This window comes from Meles meles, chromosome 2 (assembly GCF_922984935.1).
Source record: "Meles meles chromosome 2, mMelMel3.1 paternal haplotype, whole genome shotgun sequence".
In the NCBI taxonomy this organism is placed as follows: domain Eukaryota; kingdom Metazoa; phylum Chordata; class Mammalia; order Carnivora; family Mustelidae; genus Meles; species Meles meles.
Window position 1 is genome coordinate 203730666 of NC_060067.1, and position 18774 is coordinate 203749439.

Genomic DNA, 18774 nt, shown 5'->3' on the forward strand with positions numbered 1-18774 from the left:
AGCTCCTATGTCCGTTCATCTCGAGAGCAGGTGTGAGTGTGCTCAGAACACGGGTGCGATGCGTCAGGCTCAGAGCAGGGAAGCGGCTTACCCAGAGCCACACAGCGCTCGGGGGGAAGCCCTGTTCGGATCTGCCAGGAAGCCAGCAGAATGAGGTTTCAGAGGCTGGGCTGAGGTCATGTAGGCAGGTGATATTTAGATGGTAGACACGGATGACAAGTCCGTGGTGGACCCTCTCCCCTCCACCTCGTTCCCTCCTCCTACCAGATCTAGAGGAAGCGGCGTCCACACACACAGCGTCCCTTCTAGCCCTCCCTAACTTCATGAATACGGATGCGAGGATCGGCGTGGTCTTGGCAGTGATAGTAAAAGACCATGTGCTATGAGCGGCCTTTTTTACCACACTCACGATCCGCACTGAGGTGCGCGTCATTGTCCGGATTTGGGGAGGAGTGAACTAAAACTCGCAGAGCAAAGAGACCCGCCCGAGACCACACAGCTAATGAAGCAAGAGAAGGGCTGCTACCTGGGCTCTCTTCTCTTGCCGTTTGGGTGTCTGTGTGGAAGGTGTCTGGGGTTCTGCCAAGGCTCCCGTAACCCCAGATGTGGGCAGGGTAGGAAGTGAGTAATGGGCTTTCCACTCCCTGTCCCGGTTACCGTGAACATGCTTCTTCCTTCCACCTGAGCATCCAAGGAGACTTGGAATCTGTTGTTTGCATTTCTCCACTTGGAAGCCTGAAAAGAACAAGAGACGTGGAGACTCTGACTTGAGACTGCGAAGAAGCCCACTGTGGCCTTCCCTTACCCTGGGAGCTCTCAGGTGTAGGTGTCCCCTCTGCAGCTCGGGCAGCGGAGGGAGAGGAATGGATGCGAACACAAGAACCACCCGCCAGGGTGGCGGAGGCAGGGCTGAGCTCTCCGGCCATGGCCCACGACGGGCGGGCGCAGCAGGTGCATAGAGGGCGAAGAAGCAAGATTCGAACGTGGAGGAGCCAGGCAAGCTGGCTCTGGGCCCCCGGGGGAGTGGGGCCTCCTACAGGATGGAGGTCAGCTCCCAAACCAGAGAGAACATGGTGACAGGAAATGACGAGTGCAAGAGTGAGTGTCCGGGGAGGAAGGGAAGAGGAAGAAATGAAGGAAGGAAGTTAATGAGTCCTCTTCATGGCATCCGCAAGGGTGATGAGACCAGCTCTTACTAGAATGTAGGGAGGCTCAGAAACTCTGTCCCACTCCCGCATCCCCCTGGCCCCACCCCTGCCGCTGAGGTGGGCCAGCAGCCACCAATGAGACCATCAGACTCTCCCCAGCGTGGCCCAGGGTGGGCGCTCGCAGCTAGAGGCAGGAATGCAGCTGGAGCTCAAGTCCCCTGCGAGGAAGGCTTCTCAGCCTGGCCGTGCCTCTCCATCCCTCTTGCTGTGTGAGGAGCTGTCTCTCTACACAAGCCCCTCCGCTGGAGCAAAGCCCGCCGAAGGCCAGAACAACTGGAAGAAAGGCAGGAGGGCAACTGAGGCACCAGGGAGGCACTCGCACCCACGGGGTGAGGGAGCAGAGGCCCAGCCCTTTCCCAGCAGACCCGGCCGTGCGGGAGGCAGCCGAGTGCTCCCTGGAGTTCTTGCCTGCCTGCCCGACTGAGAGCAGAGTCACAGTGACTCACAGAACTGGGTGTTCAGGTGATGCCTGATGCCGGGTGTGGCACCTGCCACAGGCGTGCATGACCGAAGGAACTGGAAAAGCTGCACTTTTCACTGGATCGTTGTCACTGTCTTGCCACAGGGAGGAACCTGGAGGAGCACAGACGGTGAGGTCTGTCTCTAAGCCAGGGGAGTGTCCTCACCCTTTAGAAATCATCTTCCTCTAGAGCTGTGGTTCACGATGCCTCATGCCTGGTTGGGAGCTTTTCACACTTCCTCATTATGCCCCAGGCACCACCGGCAGGGATCTGATGGGCTCCTTAGTTGTTTCCGTGAAGGTACCAAGGGAAGCTATTGTGCGTTCAGAGCTGAGAACCATGGCCGAGCCCTCCCAGCTGTGGCCCCTGCTGCCCTACCTCCACGCAGCAGGTGATGTCCCCTTCCCCAACAGTCCTGCAAACTCCCTAACACTCTTGCAACGGACCTTGCAGGGACGGAATATTTTACTGATGTTTCTGGACACCTTATCAAAAGAAAGGTAAAAAATTAAAGTCTGGCAAATTAATGTATTCCCCACATTCTAGAAGGAAATTCCCTTGGCTTAGATCCTTTAGAAAGCTGTACTCTGGAGTGTTTGTCCCACTCCAGCCTTGGTCTCCTGCGCCCAGATGGTCCTTCTCCAGCCCACCCCCATGCTCTCCCCACCCCCGCTATAGTGGGGGGTGTCCCTCTTCCCTCCCCCACCTCTTTCCATTCACTTGAACAAGCTGGACGGCAGCAGGACAACCAGGGGTGTTTGGGGACACTCACACTCCAGGGAACGTTAGGCTGGGAGGGGCTGGTCTTTCTAAGGATGGTGTGGGTGGTCCCATGCCTCAGGCTGGCTTCCGGAGTGACTGTAAGGTGATGGCGCACAGCTCTCTCTCCAGCTCCTGGCCGTGTTAGAGGTGCACCTCCCCAGGACAGACACTGGGTTTTGAAGACGACAGGCTTCACTCAGAGTGAGGAAGGGAACAGTTCCCTAATTGCTAAGATGTTTCTCACTTCCGGGAGAGTCAGGACACCATTGTTCAACAAAGTAGCATTTGGTTTCTGTCCTGCTGCTCCTTGAGGCTCCCCGGGATCATTAAGGAGCGTCTCCCTTCCCTTCATATCCCAGCGGAGAGGCTGGATTCTTTCCAGGTAGGATCCAATCAAATGACCACGTCCTCCTGGAGGTGAGGACGGTGGACTGGGGAAGTTGGGACCTTCAAAGGACAAAAAATAAAAGAGGGGGTAGGAAAACGAATAGCCACCTCGTTTATTTGCCCGTGTAGAAGTAAAAATAGAAATAGATGTCGCACACTAGAAAAGGGGGCTTTTCTCTTTGTAGGAGACTGTCTCCAAAGGATGAAAAGTGCCTGTAACCTTCTCTGAGCTCAGGCTTCTGTGGAAGAAGGATAGAGCTTGAGGAATTAAAAAAAAAAAAAAATGAAGGTTGGTTCATATCTCTGTTATCTTATTCCCCATGACCTTCAACGGATGTCACTACAGAGCTCTGTGGCTGGGCTTGCTGACAGAAACAGCTGTGTCTGTCCTGGCCCTGCTTTCCCATGTGAGCCTTGGAGGCACCCGGTGGCCGGAAGAGGCTGCTTGAAAATCCCCCCGGCTGGCTACAGAGGGTGGTCTTGGGGGCTGGAACACCGCCAGTCAGGAAGAGACCTCTGGTGTGGAGAGACTCTGAGACCAGAGACCGCTGCACCGTCCTCAAAGGCAGAGGTAGAGAGACCCCCAGGCAGTGTGTCTGTGCATGGGCATGCGTGTACACATGCTCACACACACTCACACACACACATTCAGTGATGAAAACCAGAGAACACCATAAGAGACGGATAATGACAGACACAGGAACACAGACAGTGATGACAAGAGGCAGAGAGAAGGCAAGAGCAGGACAGAGAAGGAAGGACGGAGCTCAGCCCACACACAGCAGCAACGCCGAGAGACCAGGAAAAAGTACAGATGTTAGGGGACGGTTCCAGGGAAAGACAGGCCATTCCAGTTAGACTGAAATGAAGACGAAATATTTGGGTACACGTAATAGTTCTTGCTTGTTGAGGAAGTGGGCGTAGCTTTGTAGTGGGTCTGCAGGCTGATACTCAGAGCTTCCGCATCTCTCCAAGGAAGAGGTAAACACTCAAAGTCAGTAAAATGGGGCATCCAGTAGACACTTCACGGGCCTGAACAAGGCAGCCTGTGACACTGAGCACCCATTCTCTTGAAGAAAATCTAGTTCCCAAGAGGCTACAGGGAACCAACTGGACAGAAGTAAATCTTGCCCCTTTGGAAAGCAGCGCCCCGCCCCGCTCGTCCTGGCCGCCGCCGAGTATCTCTTGTTCACAGCACTATGAACACAGTGGCGGGGGGTGGGAGGTGGTCCCCAACAGTCAGTCTCCAGAAGAATTAAAATTCAGGCCATGATCAAGATTATTTTTCTAAAATGTGTACCACATGTGACAACATGTAGATATTTTTGTTAATCCCACCTAACCCCTGGTTTTATAGGTTGTCCTCAGCAGGACATGTTCCATGGCTGGGTGTGCAGATCTGAGCAGGTGTTGTGAACTATGCACGTGTGTACCTAAGTAGCGTGCTAAAGCCAGGACTTGGCCCAAAGCCGGAGTGCTTCCTAAAACAGACATCTTGTGAAATGCTTATAACGAAACACAAGTATGCCCTCAACACAAGATGAATTTTGAGTCATGGTAGTTTAAATCGGCATGTGCATATATCCCTATCATAGATAGACTGTATTTTTCACAAGCTGATAATGCCTGGCACCCAAAAGAATGAGACTCCAAATGCAGGCAACACAGACAAATAGAAACGATGTGTACAGTGACTGTAAGAGTGGAGAGGAAGGAAGCGGATGGGGCAATGGAAGGAGGAGTCACAGGGGTTGTGTTAGAGATAGATTCCAACAGGTGAGGGGAGCAGCGAGGACCTGCACCTGGTGGGAAAATGGAAAGTTGTCTGAGCCCTGACAGGTCAGGAGCAGAGAGAATATAAGGAAGTGTAGCTTCTCTCTGATCTACGTGAGTTCTGTAATTGGGTGTGGGCGTGTGTGCGGGTATATGTGTGCGCAGGGGAGTGCTGAAGTGTGTTTTTCTGTAAAGGTTGTGGGAGGAAGGAGAGGTCTTCCAGATGTGTGGCAGAGAGAAGGAAGAATGCAGGTGTTGTTACAAACCACGTACACCTCCTGGCCAGGCTCTGAGCCGGGGCTTTCCCGAAGTCCATGCAGCAGAATGTGTGGGTACAGTTCATACGACGCAGCCAGCATTTCACAAAGGGCCTGTGGAGCCAAAATGGGCCGATGCCCTAGACTCAAGATCTAACCTTTGCTCTGTTACAGGAAAGATCCCAAAGCAAGATCAGACATAGCGTAAGGGACCCCTGAAAGCCCATCAGAGCCAGGCATTTTGAAGAAGTGAGACAAGCCAGTGAAAGATAGTGAATGGGGGTTCTGGTTTAGGGGGTTTGTATTCTAGGTAAAGGGGCAGAGATCTTTGGCAACACCTTGGAATTCACATGTATGAGTGTGGGCCCTAGTGGTTAAATCATCACACTTTTCTGAAGAAGCCAGAGATATGGATTTTAATACATAATCTTTTCTCCTTTAAATGTTGGCAAGTGACAGCAAAATCAGTTGGGAGGCTCAATTTCACCCATGGGTTTCCAATTCTTTAGGTGTCGCTGTGACTCCATTCAATGAACTATGAGGATTTAGATTTGTAAGAACCTCGGAAATGCATGACCCCTCCTCCCTTTGGCAGGCAGAGGGGAAATGGAAGGTCCAGATGGGTAAGCAGCTAACCTACGTCCACGTGAACCCTGGCTCCAGAAGATGGGCCTCCAGATGTCTTGTGCTTTATGCTATACCTCACTGTGGTGGTTACCCATGGCACAACAACAAATGTGGAGTATCTGTGGGTTTCTGTGGGTTATGGGAACCACCCACAGCTTGACTGGGTGCTTCTGGATCAAGGCACTCATGATGTTCCGGTCAAGCTGTTAGCCAGGGCTGCAGTTCAACCGAAAGCTCAGCAGAGAACGATGTGCTTTGTGAAGCTCACTCATGCAGTCCTTGGCAGAAGTAGATTTCTTGAAAGCTGTTAGATTAAGGTTCACTTATGTTCCTCACTGGGTTGACCAGAAGTTTCCCTCAGTTCCTTGCCAAATGGGCCTCTCTATAGGGCAGCCGTAAATATGGCATCTGGCTTCCCTTAAAGTCAGCAAGTCAGAGTAGAGGGACACCCCAAATGGAATCCATGGTCTTTATAACCTAATCCCAGAAGTGGGATTCTATGTGTTGGAAATGTATCAATGAGGTGAGCCCACAAGGAAAAGGAGGGGATGACCCAAGGGCCTGCGTACTAGAAAGTGAGGCTCATCAGAAGCCTTTTAGAGGCTGCCTCCTCTCTCCTTGTCTCACAAATGCAGGCCAGGGGTCTGCAAGCCAGGAGGCACTGGCTATAGCCAGCTGCTACCTATTTTTACCAATAAAGTTTTATTGAAACAAAGCCATGTCCGTTTGTTGCATATTGCTTATGACCACTTTGGCACACCCACACAGAGCTGAGTAGTTGCAACAGAAACTGTATGATCAGCAAAACCTCATTTTCTTTTTACTGTATAGTCCTTTACAGAAAAACGTTTCCTGCTTCCTGATGTACGCGATCCCCAAAACTTCTTTTTTGAGATGCGGAAGAGGAGGTTGACATAGAGATACCAAATTCATCGTTTGCTTGCATTTCTCTTGATGCTCTGGCATCCTACATGCCACGGTGACCCCTTCCATGAGGCCCTTATCTGAGAGTTCTCAAAACGGATGCAGCTCTGAGGTCTGGGTTGAGTGACTGAGATATGGCTTCATGTCCCCCAGTCCTGTTGCTTTCTTTCCCACCGCATAGCGTCATATATCTTTCCACTGGAAACCCCACTTACGAAACCTTTGGCCAAAAAATGGGTATGAAGCATAGTTATGTGTAAATGTTGGATCACTAAATTGTACACTTGAAACTAATATTACCCTGTATGTCAACTAACTGGAATTTAAATAAAAATGAAACAAACAAACAAAACAGTTATTGAGACCTGAGGTGGTAAAGTGGCCTAATCCTAATTCAGTGTAATCTGTGAACCTGTCTGGGCTCCAAACTTGACTTTTACCAAGTCACTTCATTCCTCTTAGCCTCAATTTCCTCGTCCTTAAAGTCTAGATTATAATAGTGACCTCACACCTTTTTGTCACAAAAGTGCACTAACGTGCCAACCACATGTACGTGTGCTCAGTACATACTAACAGTTCCGTAGAAGCCGGTCATTGTGTGGGAAACATCTGAGCCTTTCCCACTGCCTCGTGCAACAGTAGCTGATGGATTTATTTCAAGTTTCAGTTCTGATTACGGAAGAGTGGCACATGTCCTGTGTTTTTAAAATGTTTCCCTGGGGTTCCATGTCTTGTCTTCGGGTACATTCTTCCTCTACCCCAGCCCCCAGCCCACTGATGAGTTCTGAGAGCCACCTACACTCTGAATATCCTTCCCAAGGAAGCAGCCAGCAGGCTGTGTAGGCTGTTGGCAGGTGTTGCTATAGGATGAGTTTTCACTGAGGCTGAGCATGAAATGCAGTTAAAGAATCTGATTCGAGCGCAAAAACATAAACAGAAAGTAATGCATCATACACATACCATTCCATTTGGAAAGAAAATACTGCTGTCAGAGGGGTAGGAGGATGGTAAGGTGGCCTTATATATGAACTTTCGTGTACTACATCCCTTCTTGATTTTGCCCTCGGGAGTCGGGAGATTCATCTTCTACCGTGTTCGGTGTGATTTTAGTTTCTGGGAAAGGCACGCAGCATCACATCATTGCTAAGGTTTCAAATTCCTGAACTAGTTTTAGCCTGCTAGAAGGGTCCCATCGTCAGCCTGACTCTCTCCAGAGCGGGTCTCCCTTCCGTGCCTGATGGTATCGGCACCTTCATTCTCTCTGCTCAGTACTCGGGTAAGTGCTGGCACCAATCACACTTCATTCCACCTGAAAGGAGTTTCTTGAGACAGATGCCAGGAAGCAATCAACTGGGAGCAAGGCGTTGAGGGCATCAGAGGTCACATGAGCCCAGACCACTCTTTTGAGAAATTTGGTAACGAACAAAAGAAAAGGGTGATGTCATGGTTTCAGGAGAAAAGAAGGGTCAAGTGCAGGTTCATTTTAAATAAAAAATTGAGTGTGAATGTGGACCACAGTGAAGGACCCAGTGGGAAAAAGGAGTAGGAGAGGGGTTATGTAATGGTATGTGGTTAAAAAGGCAGAGTTTAAAGAGCATAGAGAAGAGAGGCACGGAAGCAGAAAAACTTCCTCCTGAACGAGAGGAAGAAGCCAGAATAGGTGCAAATAACAGAAATTCGAGGGAGAGTCTGGAACATGGTGACCCAGTGGGGAGAGGGTTGGAACCTGTTCCCTCCCATCCCCCGAAGCTGAAGCGCTCAGTGAGAGAAGGAATCAATTTTTAGAGCCCTTGTCTAGGACTTGCACATCTGTCACTCAGACTGTACCTTCGGAACCATCGGGTGTCTTCTTACTCAGAAAGGCCATCCTCACGTTTTCTCAGCTGCAAAGAGTCATACGAGGAAGAGTCGCTCTCGCCCACCCTCCTCCCCCGGAAAAGCTGCATTCTTTCAGGCCGAGCTCTCTGCAGAGAGCTGGTGCAGAATCCGGAGATGGAATCGCTTTCTTTTATTCTCCCTCGCCCAGAGCTACGTGAATCCCTGTGTCTGCTAGACCCAAGAGTCAAATCTGTGCCCCTGGCCACAGGCCGTGGTGGGGCAGTCCCGGAGTCCAGCTGGATTAGAGCATCCTGTTTGGGAAGAGTGGGGAACAGCTGTGTGAAGGTAAAACCTGGTGGGTGTGGAGACCTTAGAAAACGGACACCATCCCTTCAAAGTAATTTATTCTGCATACAAAGAAATGAGTACACATGGCGGTGTAGGGTGATTTCAGTATATGGACAATGCACAGGGTCTCAGTGAGTCCCTATGTGAGGCCACAGAAACGGTGACAAGCTCAGTTGCCCTCCCCACTGTCTCTGAGTCAGTCAAAAATCTCTGAGTTTTGGCACAGCTGACAGGGAAATGTTGGGGTTCGGAGCTGACACCAAGACAGAATTCTTGGTGCAAAAGCACGGGGTTTTATCAAAGCCTGGGGACAGGACCTGCGGGCAGGGAGAGCTGCTGCGCGCTGCACGGGGTTGTGAGGGGTGGCAGATGATGTACTTGGGAGTTGGGGGAGGACAAGGAAGTTCCCAACAGAATTTTTCATATGTTAGAAGATTCGCAGATCCTGGAGGCCTAGCTAGTATTAAGCTATGGTTGTTTTTCCCTCTTGCAAGGTTGTTGAGACAGTTGGGAGGTCCTGAGGGACGCCTGGGTGACTCCATCAGTTAAATGTCTGACTTCAGCTCAGGTCATGATCTCAGTATCCTGGGATCGAGTCCTGCATCGAGCTCCCTGCTCAGTGGGGAGCCTGCTTCTCCCTCTTCCCCTCCTCCTGCTCATGCTATCTCTGTCTCTCTCTCAAATAAATAAATAAAATCTTTAAAAAAAGAAAAAAAGACCGTTGGGGGTTCCTGAGGAATGTCATTCTCTGCCGACCTCAAGGCTTTGTCAGTGGGCTGCAGGTTATAAGGAAATTTAATTTTATCTCCATTCCCTTCTGCCTTTGTTCCTCACATCACAGCCCCAGGCAGAGAAAACAGGCCATGCCTCTCCTGAGAACTTCTTCCTCTGGACTGTGTCTGGCTGCTCGAGAATCACACTGCTCTTGATGGGTAGAGGAGCAGGCGACCCGGCCCAGGTCCCTGTCATGAGCACTCGCCTCACAGTGGCTTGGCTCCCAGAGCCGTCACTGACACCATCTGCAGGAGGATATGACGTAAATGTCTTTAAAACACCAGGATCTGGGAAAGAGTTATCCAAGTGTATGCCCAGCATTCTCAAACCTTCCCTTCAGTGTTTCTTTTTTTTTAATTTTATGTATTTATTTGTCAGAAAGAGAGAGAGAGAGAGAAAGCAGCAGGCAGAGGGAGAAGCAGGCTCCTTGCTGAGCAGGGAGCCCGATACAGGACTCGATCCCAGGACTCTGGGATCATGACTTGAGCTGAAAACAGACTCTTAACCAACTGAGCCACCCAGGCATCCCCCTTCTCAGCATTTCTGGAAGGAGCTGTCAGCAGGCGGTTATCCAGTTAGAGAATTTAAATCTTAGATCCAGTTTCTCATGAATCCATGGCCTGTCTACCAAATTAAAAGCAAACCTGCCCAACACGCTCATCCACTTGACTTTGACCAGACTAGACGACTCACTGCTCCCTAACCTGGTCGATGCCTTGCCACCTCTGTGGTGGCTCCTGGGGAGAAGAGTGGTGTCTGACTCTCTGTGGCACCCCATCAACCCAACGGCATCGTGTGACTCCTAGTAGGTCCCTCAAGCCCAGCCTTTATCCCTTCCTTGCATACCTCCCTTGCCTTTCCATAGATATATCCCTCCTTTTTTTGTACAGTGGATAGAGCACGACAGCCAATCAAGTGTTTACAATACAGGGGCATTTGCAGGAAGCTAAAGGGACAACAACATTTGTTCATGCTTGCAAGACACAAAACTGCCAAGAAAGCTTGCTAGCTGAGGATGATATGAAGTATTTGTCCACACGGCATGGTTCCGTGAAGACAGACAACTCAGTTGACCTGTGTGCAGTGAAGCCTCTGCTTCTCGTAGCCCCACCTCCTGACCTCGAGAAGTACCTGTCTGACTTGGGTTTGGAGAGGAGACAGTACCTTTTAGAGCAGGGGAAGGCCTAGCTCAGATGCTCTTGGGAGCTCAGCAAACATATCAAGGCACAAAGCAGGGCCAATGGGACGACCTGCTCAGCGATGAGCCAAACTGCTCAGCTGGGCATTAAAACCTCCCTGGGGGCCTAATTCCCTGGCAAAACAAAGTACCTCCATGAATGGTCCCAGCTAGAGGTCTACAGGTTTTTACCTTTCTAGAAGAAAAGGTAATCTATGGTTACATAGTTGAAGGAAGGTTTTCTTTTTCCTGTTTCCTTGTTTACATTATTTTGTGGAAAAATAATTTAGCTAAAATAGCAGTAATAAATCAGAACGCTAGAAACCACCTCGCATACACCTGCAGTGGAAGCAGGTAACAAAAGGCCACGGTAAGTTGGCATTGACTTTCAACCCCCCGCCACCGCCTCAAAGATCCCACTTCCTGCTAAATCTTGAGATGCTGATGGGACATTCAGGAGGTCCTTGTAGAGCAAAGCATTATTCTAGCTGGTGACAATGCAGTGACATCTTAAGGAGAGGAAGGGACAGGACTACGATACTGTGATGGTTTAGAGCATGGACTTTGAAGACCGTCAAAGTCCAACCAGAGAAACTGAAATAAATTTAAGAACGTCAATGGGGAGAATTTAATACGGATGGTTATCTAAGAGAGCTGACAAGCCAAATGTATAGTGAGTCACCTCAGAATTGGCTGCAGTCGAAAGGCAATCCTGTCCCTAAGGCCAGAGGGACCGAAGGAGGAAGGAGGTAATATTTCCAAAGCCCAAGATGTGGAGCTCCTAACAGGTCATGGCGGACCTGCCTGGTGGAAGCCAGGACCATGAATGAAGTGGGCTTCTGGCAGGAATTGGAGGCCCAGAAGAGATGCCTTCTGAGGAAGAGCAGAGGAATACCGTGACTTCTCGCCACCTCCTGCCCTCCCACCTTCTGTGAAGGCATCCCTGTGACCCGTCTTTATGGCTCGTGGAGAGCAGGGGCTCCTGAAAAATGTACACAATTCCCTGTAGTTCATAGTGCGGCCACTGACAGTCTGGGTGGCCTAGGAGGGCAAGTCACTCAACCTACATCTCAGTGTCCTCCACCGTAAGACCGGGATCAGGCCTCCCTTTGCCTGCGTAACTCATCCAGCAGTGGGCAGGACAAGGTCAAAACGGCCATAAAGGAGAGTGGCTGGGCCACGTTTGGATGGTGATAAGATAAAAGAAAGGAACACACCTCCCGGATTTCTCTGCTGGGAGCCGAGGCCATCATATTTAAGCTTCCTGAGGATCACCTTCCCCTCCTTGGTTGGGTTTCCTGAGGGCCCCACGGGTGATACTCGGGTCATGTGGTAATTTACAGTTGTCAGTCCATTTCACGGCATTCCCTCCGAGGGCCTCCCCTGCGGGCTTACTGCTGAGGGCTCGGATGCTCAGGGAGCTAAGGAACTTCCTGCAGGAAACTCAGATAATAGGAGTTGGGGTTGAGAGTTAAACGGCTAACTTTGGTCCCTAAGCCAGTGTCCTAGTGGTCTGCCCTCCACATAGGGCTGCCCCGGACCCAAAACTTGTATCAACCAAATCTCTGTTCCATATTTGCAAAATGAATTAAAAAAAACAAACAAACACATGAGCGGAAAGTCTAACAGAAAAGTTAAATAATTGACATCACTCCTCCCCGACCTTCTCAGCATCGGGAAAGCGCTTTAGAGCTGAGAGAGAATCTGGATGCCAGGGCATCGGGGTGTGGGGTCTGCGGTTCCAAGCTCGGTCTGCAGGTCCAGGCTCCGGGACTCAAGGCTCCAGGGCCAGGGAGCGGGGCCAGGTCTTCCCAGTGCATCCAACACCGTGGCGGCGTCTTCACTCGCAGCTGGAGGTTGGGTGACAACTAGGACTGAAGAGGCTTGAAGTATTCCTGATATTTAAAAAAAAAAAAAAAAAAAAAAAGGGTATAATAAGCCAAGAAGGCAAACCCCAGTTACCAGGGCTTCCCCCAGGTAGAGGAAAAGTGAAAAACAGGGTCTACCTCTTCTCTATTATTTGAATTTTTACCACAACATCCCTAACATATATAAACCTTTTCAGCGTGTCCCTCAAAATTCATTTTGGAGTGAGGGGGGTGCCGTGGCCAGAGCCCAGTCCCCGAATGCCAGCTTCCAAATTAGCTGGTGAGGAAAATAGCTTTTATTCCCTCTTATAAAATAGTGGCATTGCCTTGGAAATGCCTTCCAGGCTTTGAAGGAACCAGTTACACCAAGAGGTCACCGGGGGTCTGTCTTCCATGTGGAAAATGAATCATTCCCCTAAGACCAGCCCTGCATCTGGGCTGAGAACGAGCTGTACGTTCCTGCAACGCTCACCCCGCCCTCTCTCCTAGCCTGCGTAAGACCAAGCAAGGCTGTCTGTGCACCTGACACCCGTCCCGCCCCACACTCACTTCCTTCCCCACTTAAAAATACCTGCTTGGGGGCATCTGGGTGGCTCACTGGTTGAGCATCCGACTCTTGATTTCGGCTCAGGTCATGATCTCAGGGTCGTGAGATCGAGCCCCCCGTGGTATTCCACGCTGGGCATGGAGCCTGCTTAGGATTCTTTCTCTCCCTCTCCCTCTGCCCCTCCTCAAGCCTCTCTCTAAATAAGTAAATAAATAAATAAAATAATACCCCCTTTGTCTTAAATCCTGAACTTCTGAGAGAATTTTGATTAAAAAAAAAAAGACGTGTCTACCACTTGAAACCCTTCTTAAATCATCTAAACCTGCCTTCCGCTGTGAATTACATTTCTTCTCCATTTCTATAGCCTTGTGCTAGAACCCGTACTGTGACACTTGTCGAAATGCCCCCCTCTGTGGCTTTGACTGCACGCACGTCTGCCTTTACCCACACAGATGCTCTCTGAGAGAAAGAACTTGAACTGGTCACTCTTTGCATCTCGCTCCCTTCCATCCCTCTGACCCCGAGCATATGGCACTTGTCTCTCTATGGGAGCTGTTCAGAGATGGCTTACAGAATCCAACGGGTGCGCCGGGACCCGAACACGCACTCCTAGAATTAATATACCTGGACCCCGGAGGGTCCGTTGTAACTGCGTTCACACAACACAACAGCCAGACAATGTCATGGTGACTTCAGCTCCCAATTAAATAGCCTATTGACAAATATAAACCACTAATGCATTCCTTAACATTTATGTCCAATATTTTTTTTAAAGCTGGTTCTTAAAACTTTGAATCTATATCCAGTGGAAATCACCTGATCTCTGGACTTCCTTGAATGCTCCCAAGACATGAGTAACCAAAAGTCTTAAATGCACCTTCCTAAGCCCCTTATTTGTATAGGGAGTGTCATCAAGAAGGAAGAGGTGCCGGCCCACCAAATACATCATCCCAGCATTCTCCTTCTCTGATGAAGGAGGATGAGACACCTTGACTCACGAATCGGACAGTTTTTAGACAATGATGAAGTGTAAACCCTGTTTCACCCAAGTTACAGCCCATATTGCACACCAAAGAGCACAGAGTAAGGGACTCTGGAAAGTAGCCCATTTTTCCTCCCTTTCTTATTGTCTAGAAGCTGATCCCATTTTATCTCAATTTCAGGCATACCTGTGCAGCCTCAAGGTGTGACCCAGCCTGAGCTTGCACCTAGATTCTGAATATGTCCAAAGTTGGACTGCTACGGTCCCAGGTGAGCTCCAGAATCTTCTAGGACTTCAGGAAGATAGCTTAGAAGTATCCCAGTGGGGCACGGCAGCTCCCAACTATATGCTCTGGGAATGCTCCCGAGAGGAGAGGGTCTTTGCCACCTACACCTGTAGCTAGCTCCCGGCCAGACCCGGAGGCACTTCTGGAACCCAGAGGGCATCAGAATAGCTGCGTGCTCACATCAGGCTTGCTTCACCCTTTAGGTCTGCAATTAACTCGGGGTGAGAGGGCGTGGTCTGTGTGGTAAGAGACACTGGCATGAAGCATCGAGAAACACGTCATATTGTCATCATTGTGCCATTACAGGAATTGCAGTTGCTGCTTACCTGTCCCTATGGCTGTGTGGCGTGTCCTACAGTCCTTATAAAGCAGGCAAACACACCTTGCCACCCAGTCTGAGCGCGCCACGAAGTCGGTCGGCCATGAGGATCTATTACCTTCTTCTCCTGTTGCCCTTTCTGTTTTTGATGCCTGTTCCAGGTGAGATGGGTTGGGAGGTGAGAGGGTTGAAGGAATTGCAAGTATGTCGTTCAGAGTCAGTCTGTTTCCATTCCTCGGAAACTTCAGACCAGGTAGATTTGTTGTATGGGAACAGACATCACCAGTTTCTTTTTTCTGGTGAGACTCATCAAGAATCTTGAAGCCGTTTCCCCGACCTTTTCAGAGACTAAATAGCTCACAAAGACCAGCCCTTCATGGACAGGGACGAACCTTACCTGCTCGCGAGACATAAAGAAAGTGATACAAAAACTTTAACCCCAGCAGGAAAGATGGATTTAATCTGAGATCAGAAGCACAGACTCCTACTTACTAGATTTAGGGGTTGTAAGTGGAGTCTTTAGGGGGCTGCAAACCTCAGGGGGCCCCTGCAGCCCCAGCCCCCTGCAAGCCCAGCCGCATCCCTCCCCCACGGCCACCTCGGTCCACAGCTGAGCTGTGACCCACAGAAGCACAGGTCAGTTGGTTGCTTAATCCTTCCTCTACTTTACTTCTCGTTTTCCAAAAAAAGGAAAAGGTGATTTAAAAAGAAAGAAGACACCCTAAAATAAAAGAAAAACAAACAATTCCCTGGGGATAGTGATTAGAATAATATTTTATTTATAAAGGAAATTACAAATTGGTATCTACCAAATTCAAACCAGTATCTTTCCAATGTGTTTTCTCGTTTCTTGATTTAAAGCACTGTATGTATGTGTTCAACCCTATGAGGCATACAACTAGGACTGTAACTGAATTCACTTTCCAATTCAGGAAAGGGGACAGGGGAAAAATAAAAGAAAGGCAACAGATCGGTTATTTGGGGAATTCCAAAAGCCTTGCACTTGGACTAAAGCCTTCCCCTGTGTTCTATTTTGTCCCTGCAGGAAACGGAGGAATTATAAATACCCTGCAGAGGTATTATTGCCGAATAAGGAGCGGGCGGTGTGCTCTGCTTAGCTGTCTGCCAAAGGAGGAGCAGATAGGCCGCTGTTCTTCCTCGGGCCGAAAATGCTGCCGAAGAAAGAAATAAAATCCGGAAATGCTGACTGGGGACATTGTAAAGTGTGAAAATACCTCCTGGAAGTTTACAGAAGAAAAATCAAATTAAAAAATTTTTTTTTTCAAAAGAAAGAGAAGCTTGATTGTCCTTTTTAAATTCTGGTTATTGTGGTAGTTGTTACCAGACTGGTAAGTTAGAAAGCCTTCGTGGACTCACCTTTAATTCAAATGCAGGATAATCTCTGGAGGAATCCTCAAAAAGGTCTAAACTTATTTTCCAAGCTTTATCAGATTTGACTCCTCTTTTGCAAATTATGTTCCCCAATAAGATTGGCCTCCCTGTTCCCTTAACTTTCCTATCACCCATACCTCTGTTCCAGCTGACCTGCCAGCAGGCCTATAATCACCTTCCCAGCTTCATCTCCAAACTGTAGCCCACCCACCAGGGACCATAGCAAATGTGACCACCTCCTTACAGAGAGAGCTGCTTTCCCAAAAGAATATGAGCTTTCCTCTGGCATACTGCAGGGTTCGGACTGAAAGCCTCTTCTTTAAATTCTGTTTGAGCTCTGCATTGTACCACTTGCTTATTTCCAATCTCCCTATCTGGTTGCATCATTTTTAAGGGCAAAGACTTTTTCTTAATCATTTCTGGATGGCCTAGGAAAGTGTCTTGAGCACAAAAGCTGCTCAGAACCTGTTTCATCCCCGTGGTCTAAGGCCCTGCAGTTTAACTAGTCAGTGGCCTCTCAATGTTGATAAGGAAGGATTCCAGGAGCTGCGTGGGATACGCATCTTCCTCACATCAGCCCTACGGAAAAGCAAGAGAACCGGGCTGTCAGAAGAAGGGAGCAGATTCCCAAAGAAAAGAGCCTCGATCCCACTTTCCATCAAAAAAGCATGAACTGCTGTGGGACCTGGCCTCCGACGGGATGCAACTAGGGAAGCAGACAGAGATGGGAGACAACTCTTCCAGACTCTGCACAGTCAGCATGCGGGGCTGCGGCTGCAGGAGGGGGTGGGCGGCGGGGCATGAGGGAGACCCCTTGTTTTGGGAAGCAGACCCCAGACCAAAGCACAGGGGAGAACCCAGGCCGACCAGCAATCCTTCTGAGTTCAGGCAGCACAAGCCCCCCGTGCTCGGCGCGGAAAACCAGAAGGGGGGCATCTGGATGGGGGTGAAGCTCCACGGGCAGCAGAGGGCTCCCTGGAATCTTGGCCTGGTGCTGGTCTGAGCACGCCTGGGGTGAAACTTGGCAAGCCCAGAGCAAAACAACAACACGCCGAAGGGACTGGATGGACAATTCCAGGAACACATACCAGGCGGAACACGTGCCTTCCCACAGCAGCGCAGAGAGCGTCCTCAGGAAGGGATTGCACGAGTAGCTGGGCTGTGGAGCTCGAGTGAACGGTTCCGCAACTACTTTAGGTCATGGTGCGTCAGTGCAGGTGCGTCAGCTGTAATCAACATACCCGCTGGGAGGCTGTGGACCCCCGGGAGGCTGTGGACCCTGAGGGAGGCCGTCCCTGTGTAAAGACATGTGGGAAATCTCCGCATCTTCTGCTCAGTGTGGTTGTGTACCAAAAACGGCTCTAAAAAATAGTCAATTTTTAAAAAATAAGGGAAAACTTTTTAAACCACAACAACAAAAAGCGAAGAAAATTCCTTCCCAGAAAACCTGCACTATTAAAAAAAAAAAATTCTCCAGTCAGAAGAAAAATAATGCCAGATGGAAATTTGGCTCTGCAGCCTGGAGTAAAGTGTACAGCTAAGATACTATCTCAAAGGGAGAGATTGTCAGCTTCTTAAAAAATAAGATACACGCTGTCTATAAGAAACCCACTTGGGGTATCAAATGGAAAGGCAAAGATAGATTAAAAATAAAAGACTGGAAACAGATGTGCTAAGGGAATTTTGATCTAAAGAAAATACAATTGGCCATGCTGGCTAATTGCCTATAAATCAGAGTATATTTTAGAAGGAGTATTACGAGAGATAAAAAGGGATATTTTCCCCAGTTATAAAGTAGTTCATTCACCAAGAACATATGTTCATATTAAATTAGAATGCTCTTAATAACAAAGTCCTAAAGTCTTAAAGGAAAACTGGTAGAAATGAGAAGAGAAACAGATACATAAATAATTACAATTAGATATTACCACTCTTCACTCATAACGAAAAGCAAAAGCAGAGAAAACATCAGGAATAATATGGAAGACGTGTGTAACAGTATCATCAGTGTGTGACCTGATGAAATTTATAGGACACTCTACCCAATAATTACAGAACCCATTGAAATATTATGCAATATAGCTCTATTGGGCTATACAACAAGTCTCAAAAAATGAAGAAAAATTGAAATTAATCACTGTGTATCATACCCAGATATACAGTGTCTGTCCACAGTGGAATTTTTCAAAGATATGAATTACAGAAAGATATCTGGAAAAATCCCCAAATATGTGGAAATTAATCAACATGCTTCTAGTGGGTATGAGAAGAAATCCTATGAGAAGTTAGCAAATATTTTAAACCTCTCAAAAATGAAAACAGCATGCCAAAATTTGTGGGAATGCAATTTAAGCAGTGCTTAGAGAGAAATGTATAACATCGAATGCTTTTAAGATTGACACGGGTAAAGCTCACAAATCAACAATGTAAATTTCTACCCTGAGGAACTAGAATAAGGGGAAGCGAACCCAAAGTAGGAAGGATTAAAGTGAATAAAAAGAAAATGGTCTTGTAGTCATCTTTGAGAGGATATGACATTGCTAGAGCTCTAATTAGGTTTGTGAGAGGGGAACAAGAAAAAAAAAAAAGAAAGAAGTCACAAGATGCTTCAGATATACCCACACCCTTTTGGCAGTCAGGAAAATAAGAACATTTATACATCTTAGGGTGATGTAGACAAAGAGGCTGCATAAGGTGACGGTAATTCACACACTCTCCATTATCTCCTGCAAGGTCAGGCCATGCCTTCCCACTATTTTTTCTCTGAAGTTTAAGATGTGCTACCAAAGACAACTACACATTCAACGCAACCAGTATTGAAATTTCAACTGGTCTTTGTACACCTTGTCTTTGGAGAATATGTA

General features: G+C 48.6%; 1 protein-coding gene across 2 annotated transcripts; it reads left to right on the forward strand.

The window, feature by feature from the left end:
* Positions 1-2712: 2712 nt before the first annotated feature.
* LOC123929136 (beta-defensin 103A-like) lies at positions 2713-15741 on the forward strand. Of its 2 annotated transcripts, XM_045984446.1 has the most exons (5): positions 2757-2813; positions 8426-8562; positions 14095-14182; positions 14506-14679; positions 15564-15741. In XM_045984446.1, exons 4-5 carry the CDS (start codon positions 14622-14624, stop codon positions 15707-15709), a joined length of 204 nt encoding a protein of 67 aa, XP_045840402.1. In that variant the 5' UTR covers positions 2757-2813; positions 8426-8562; positions 14095-14182; positions 14506-14621; the 3' UTR covers positions 15710-15741. The 2 variants fall into 2 exon arrangements, with proteins under 2 accessions (XP_045840395.1, XP_045840402.1); XM_045984439.1 differs by lacking the exon at positions 8426-8562 and having other exon boundaries at positions 2713-2813.
* Positions 15742-18774: the final 3033 nt, after the last annotated feature.

Excerpts from the sequence above, each read along its gene's own strand:
- LOC123929136 (XM_045984439.1), top strand. The coding sequence starts at position 14,622 with ATGAGGATCTATTACCTTCTTCTCCTGTTGCCCTTTCTGTTTTTGATG. Across the intron at positions 14,680-15,563 it reads GTTTTTGATGCCTGTTCCAG|GAAACGGAGGAATTATAAAT; the intron begins GTGAGATGGGTT and ends TTGTCCCTGCAG.